Raw genomic sequence first — 6,586 nt, 5'->3', positions numbered from 1 at the left:
TTCCACTGAGTAAGGAGTTAGGGAGCATAACTCAGTGCTAGAGTGCTTACCCCTGGGGTCAATCCACAGCACTGAAAAAAATATCTCCTGAATAAAAGGATATTGATCAGTTAAATTTGCATCTCCCTCCTTCCAAGTCTGGGAGAAAGGTGATTTTAAGAGCTGGTTAGAAAAGAAGAGAAAACACATACCTTGAAGCTATAATTCATATAAATTTATTCTTATAAATCATATGATGAATTTTAAAAGCAATGTCCTTATAATAATTCAGCTTAAAATAGATTGACGCCTCATTCCACCTATGATTGGGAAACAAGTACTAATGACACGTTAACACTACACTGTGTTAAACCTAATAAAATCAAATCACACCAGCTTTGGACTTCAGATAACAGTCAGCAGCAGCACACCCATGGAAAACACATGACACTTCTGTTACCATGTCAAGTGTAAGATGGCTTGGTCTTCAAAGTTGAAAAGGTTCACATGTTTCTATTTCCTTTTGTTTTTTTGCTTCTTTGAAATATGTTTGCACTATGTAGCCCAGGGTTGCCTCTGAGTTCATTATGTTCCTGTTTCAGCCTCCCAAGGCCTATGTCACAGGTATGCAGCACAAGCCTAGCCCTGAGATATTCATGAATTCATCATAAAGGTCAGGAGGACATTTACACCTAAATGGAAATAAATAAAGTGATATTTAAAAACAAGCCTGGAAGGCCCAGGCTTTGGTACAGTGGTAATTCTAACAATGTGGGTAATTTTCATCAGCATTCACTATTAAAGCGAGTCCAAATAAAGTACAATTAGCTAAATGTCTATGGTATGGCTATTTCTGCTGACTTGAATGGAGGAAGGAGGCAGGTTTAGGAAGTTTAGGGAGCATACAAGGTCCAGGAAGCTGAGAAAGTCAAAAGATTCATAAGGCATGTCTGCAATGTTGTCTGAACAGACTCTCTGGTAGAGCTGCCTATAAGCTGGGCAAAGAGCTCCTGGGATTGTGGCTTTCAGAAGTTGTCAGTCCTGCTGGGTGTGTTTTGTGGTCATGAAGGTGCTTTTTGAGTCACCTATGTTCCTGTAACTTCTCACCCATGTTTCTGCAAGTAACCCCAATAAACCCAATGGTTCACCAAGCTAGACTTGGGTGGAATCCTTTTTTTTTTCTTCAGCTTTTGGTCTGTGTCCTATCTGGGGTGAAAAGATGCTTCCTCAAAACTTCCCAGGAAAAAATTTCACCCAACAACATCAAATCCCGAAATTCTACTGTATTAGTTTCCTAGGGCAGATGTTACCAAGTACCACAAAACTAGGGGCCTTAAAATAACAGAAATGTATTCTTTCGCAGGCTTGGATACTAGTTTTCCTCGGAGACAGCTGGTCAGAAATTTTGGAGCCACTAATATACTGCTACAGTGGTGGTGTATGGTCAGGTATATTAAACATAATAGCTCATTTAATACAGTGATTCTAAAGGCCTGGAATGATTATCCCAATAATAATAATAATGATAATAATAATAATAATAAATAATTATAGCTCAGAAAGTTCAGGGTACCCAAGAGGAACTGCAGAGAAGAGATCTAAATCCAGCTATGTCTGATTTAAGTCTATCCCCTTTCCATGATCTCCTGCCATCACCTAATTTAAAACAAAACAGGTCTTTGTCTTTGAAGTCAGCTTTTGCATTCAAAATATGCATCAAAATTCAGTTCTTTGGGGGAATGGAGAGATGGCTCAGTGGTTAAGAGTATTAGCTGCTCTTCCAGAGGACCCGGATGCGGTTCCCAGCACCCAATGGTGGCTAACAACCATCCAGTTCCTTGGGATCTGACATCCTTTTCTGACCTCCATGGGCACTGCACGACATGACATGGGTGCACTTACATACATGCAGACAATATACTCATACATGTAAAAAACAAAAATAATAAAATACTTAAAAAATTTAGTTTTCTCACAACTTGCCTTCTCCCAGGCATTCTAATGGCAGATATGAGAAAATTAAAGATGACAAACGTGGTGACAGGTTTTCTTTATGTGCAACAGTATCCAGGTAGTTCTTACCATGCAACAGCAGTGGCTTTTGTGTTAGATCAGATGTTAGCCACAGGCAAAAGAATATTTGTGAATGAGAGGAGTCTCGATTCTTTTATTAGAAGTCTTTCTAAAAATTATATAAATTGCATCTGTGTGATCTGCTATTTTTTTCTCCTTAAATAATTTGAAATCCTTGTCATTCTCTTTAACTGTGGCTTAATTCACATCCACGTTTCTCTAATTTGACTATTGCCATGGCTTCCAAGTCTCTCCCCCTCCAATTTCCTCCCATCTTACCTACCGTTGACACTACTGACTCATCCTGATGCTCAAAAGTATGTTTTTGACTTTTATTTTGAGGCAAGATCTCTAACTGTGCTGCCCAAGCTGTCCTCCAAGACTCCATCCTCTTGTCTCAGCCTCTGGAGTAACTCTGAGAGCATCTGCCTACCACCATGCTTGGCTCACACACTGTAAGTACTTTAGAGCTGGAGGTGGAGGTCAATGGTACAGCACTTGCTCAGCATGCACAGGACCTTAGACCTATCCACATTACAGCAAATAAAAGATACACATAAAATAAGCTGAAATGTGTTATAGTCATTTATCTAATAATCACTAAGTGTGCTCTGTGTCAGATGTCACTCCAGCTATGTATCAAAGGAACAAAAATTCCTGTCCACTAGGAACTTATTTCTGTAATATTCATCATTGCAATTATGTTGGTCCTATATATTCTGTTACACATCTTGCAGGTTATGTGAGAAATGGTGGTGGTATTTTTCTTTTCCTTAAATACCCACTATGGGTCAGCCGTTACCTTAAACCCTTTGCATACAAATTATGTTCCAGCAGCTTGCATAGAAGCCTGTACTAGTCTGACTCTACACATAAGCAGATGAAGATTCTGAGAGTTTAAATAAGTTCAGAACTAGATATTTAAAAAATGATTGTAGGCAAGATTTAAACCTGGTACTTTTATTATCAAGACCTTGGCCCTGAGATTTTCCATCTTCTTTTATGAATGACTGAAGCTCTTTGCAAACAGATAAGCACTGAAAAGGTGTGCTTATACTTTTACAAACTCTCCCTCCCTCCCTGCCTCCCTCCCTGCCTCCCTGCCTCCCTCCCTCCCTCCCTCCCTCCCTTCTTTCTTTCTCTTTGAGACAGGGTCTTCCTATCTGGCCTCAAAATATCTATCTCCTGCCTACCTGTCTCACCCTCCCAAGTGCTGAGATTACAGATGTATGACACAATGCTTGGTTTCTCAGGTTTCTTCTTATAAGGACCTAATTCCATGAACAGGGATCTCTGTACAAAGTCACACCTGCTCACCTCTTGAAGATCTTCCTCCAGAGAACTTTTAAGGGAAAAGAAAAAAAAAGATTAAACAAATACGATTTATATTCTGTAACATGAATTTATATTTTGACTTTCAATCCATGAATTGTGAATGCCAGGGAAGTTCTTGGGGCATGTGGGGCAAACATGAAGCTGGGTAGACCAATATCATAGATTTGACTCAGACATAGATCATTTAGTTTCCTGCAATGAACAACTATTTCCTGGGCATAGACCAGACCAGGTGTCTGTATGCCCTCATGACTTTCCAAATGACTACCAGAATGACATATTGTAAAAGTGTATGACCAGAGCAGACATACCCTTTTCCAGGAGTAATTAAGTTTAAAGAAGCACGCCCAAACTCAGGGGTCTTTGTCATCAGTCTTATATATGAAGACCAGAACTATGATTCTTTAAAATTATATAAAAACGTAAGATTGGATTTGTAAGTTAATGTTTCCATAAATGATGGAGGAAACTAGTACTTAAAACTTGGAGATATATGTATTTAAGAGGCATTAAATTTTCCCTGGAAATTCATTACTAAATTTAAATTGTGTTTCTCATGGGGGATGTCTTTAAAATATAAATAAGATTTACTTTAATTCATAAAGGATACATTCGTTCAGTCTTTATTTTTTTATTATTATTTTGATGTGTATGAGTGTATTGCCTGCATGTATGTGAGTGTACCCATGTTGTGCAATGCCGCTGAGGTCAGAAGAGGGCATCGGATTTCCCTGGAACTGGAGTTAAGGATGGTTTGTAGCTGCTGGGAATCGAACCCGGGTCCTCTGCAAGAGCAGTCAGTGCTCTTAATCGCTGAGCCATCTCTCCAGCCCCTCGTTCCGTCTTTAAACATATAAAGAAAAAATAAAGATCCAGTTTTTTCTTTACATTTGCCTCATTCTGCATCATTGTCTCTGAATCTCAGCACTGTGCCATGCCAGAGCCAGATGACTTTGTGGCAGAGATCCTTTTCCTTACCCAAATGTTGGATCCCTCAAATTCTTATGCTGAAACCTAACCCTCAGTTCAACAGCACTAACAGCCTTTAACCTTTGGAGGTGATTAGGTCATGAGGATTCTTACAAGTTGTCATCCTGGTAGCCATCTGGAAAGCGGTCAGCTGAGGACAGATATCTTTTCTGACTGGGAAGCAGTTGTTCTTTGTGGGAAACTCAATAATCTGTGTTCGACTTAAATCTGAGAATCATGTTTTCCTACCATGTCCTAAGTAGCTTTTCTGGCCTCCGGAAACTCACTTCATGAATTGAAAGTCAAAATATAAACTCATACGAGAAAGTAGAGTGCATGTTCATTTTATCCTTCTTATTTTCCTTTAAAAGTAGTCCACAGAGGTTCTTTGAGTAGGATGGGAGCAGCTCAAGAAGAGCAGGGCAGGTGTGGCTTGGGATTAAAAAAAAAAAAAACTGTTTATCAGAGGCCTAGAGTTTGTTTACAAAGGAATCTGTTTCTCGACAGAAATGAAAATAAATTACTGGCTCTTTTCTAGTATCTCTCTATATAAGGATACACACACTCTTAGTTCAGCATAAGTTTTAGCTTAAAGAACAAAGACTGGGAGGTGCTTTTTGCCAACTGTTCCATAAGATTCTGAGGTTAAGTACGTTTAGCATTAGTTTTCACCAGTGGTTTCTAAACACAACTGGCTTTCCTTCTAACAGACTTGGTTCCTTCTGAGTTATCTTTAAACATCTTCAAGGAAAATATCATCCCTCTTGAGAGTTTTTATGGCATGTGACAAGGTCATTGTCCATACCTTCAGTGGTTCATCCTCCTGATAATCAGCCGGGGTAATCCTGGCCACATGACCAATATGACTACTGAGTCATATTGAGCTGAAGACAAGAATCATGTCATTTTGTTCATCTCTGTGAGAGAACAGAGTGAGCATTCAAATGTAACACCTGTAATTAGAAAGGTCTCTGGTTTTGCCATAGGTCTTTTAAGGATGAGGTAATTTTGGGGGTGTTGAAAAAGCAGCAGTTATTTAAGACTTTTCACTACAGTTTATTTATGCCTCAGTAAATTCTTTATGTTCTGTTAAAGAACTTCTGATGTCTGGTCTCAGGGTCCTAAGACCCTGGGTCTCAGGTGTTTATTTGTACTGGAAAGTCAACCTAGGACCCTGTGCTTGCTGGGCAAGCACTGTACCATCCGCAGCTCTACTGAATGTTATTAAGCTCATGCTTAGAATTTAAACCGTCTTAAATTGCTTGGTTTTTGTTTGATTGTTTCTGTAGGTGCTGAGGATAGAACCTAGGACCTCAAGAATGCTAGGCCAGCGCTCTGCCTCCAAGTTCCACTGCTAGTTTCTCTCCATTTCTTATAGTGCCTTCACAGCTCCTAACATCATCTTCCTGGGATCCAAGCGGCTTTGAACAAAAGAGAAAGTCTGTGAATAGCCTGGGACCTAGGGAGTCAGGTTTCATTTAAGAACAAAGAGTAGGGCAGCGATTAGGTTAGGCAAGGTGGGAAAGGGATCTGCAGGTAAAGCACCAGAAAGTTACAACTTGGGTTATTTTTTAACTGGCGTCCTATAAACCGACGCCGTGTAGGTGTCTCACTCGCTAACTAGTAAATGAACTTCAGGTTCTTTAGTGGAGGAGACTTAGCCAGCTGAGATTCTGGCAGCCATTCAACGACCCCGCCCTCGGAGTCCCAAGGGGGCGTCTTCTGGAGAGTCAGCGTGTCTGGGGCGAAGGCACTTGGGGCCGGAAGGGAGGAGGGCGAGGACCGCGAGCCCCCAGAGCACCCCGATTGAGGTCTGGGTCCCCGGGCGTGGAAACTTCCCGCGCGGCCCGCAGCACGGGAGGGGGCGGTGGTTCCGCTACCGGAGGAGAGCACCGCTCGAGGCTCGGAGTGCGCGGCGGCCGCCGCCTCCTCGCGTCCCCGCCTCCGCCGCGCAGCCTCCTCCCTCCGCCGGCTCGGCCTCCTGCTCCCTCCTCTCGTGGCTGGCTCCGGCGGCGGCGGCAGACTGGGAGGGCGTGCGTCCGCTGAGAGGTGTCGGCGGCCGGGCTAGGGAAGTTTCAGTGGAAGGTCGTCCGCCGGCCGGCGCGTCCTCCTGTTCTCCTCCCGCAGCATCATGGCGGAGCCGAGCGGCTCGCCCGTGCACGTCCAGCTTCCTCAGCAGGCGGCCCCGGTGACAGCGGCGACGGCGGCTCTAGCGGCCGCGACAGCAACG

The 6,586-nt window shown here is 42.5% G+C and overlaps 1 protein-coding gene across 1 annotated transcript in view; it reads left to right on the top strand.

Annotated features, from left to right (window-relative positions):
• The first annotated feature begins 6,092 nt into the window (after positions 1 to 6,092).
• The window catches only part of Stk39 (serine/threonine kinase 39), a 331,576-nt gene continuing 331,082 nt past the window's right edge, over positions 6,093 to 6,586 (top strand). The window contains exon 1 of the mRNA XM_008849922.3: positions 6,093 to 6,585. Within this exon, the coding sequence (XP_008848144.1) occupies positions 6,488 to 6,585 (98 nt within the window). The 5' untranslated portion in view covers positions 6,093 to 6,487. The remainder of the gene's footprint in view (position 6,586) is intronic.

Source organism: Nannospalax galili, unplaced genomic scaffold (genome assembly GCF_000622305.1).
Source record: "Nannospalax galili isolate Female #2095 unplaced genomic scaffold, S.galili_v1.0 scaffold165, whole genome shotgun sequence".
NCBI lineage: Eukaryota > Metazoa > Chordata > Mammalia > Rodentia > Spalacidae > Nannospalax > Nannospalax galili.
This window is presented reverse-complemented; position numbering and strand designations above follow the sequence as displayed.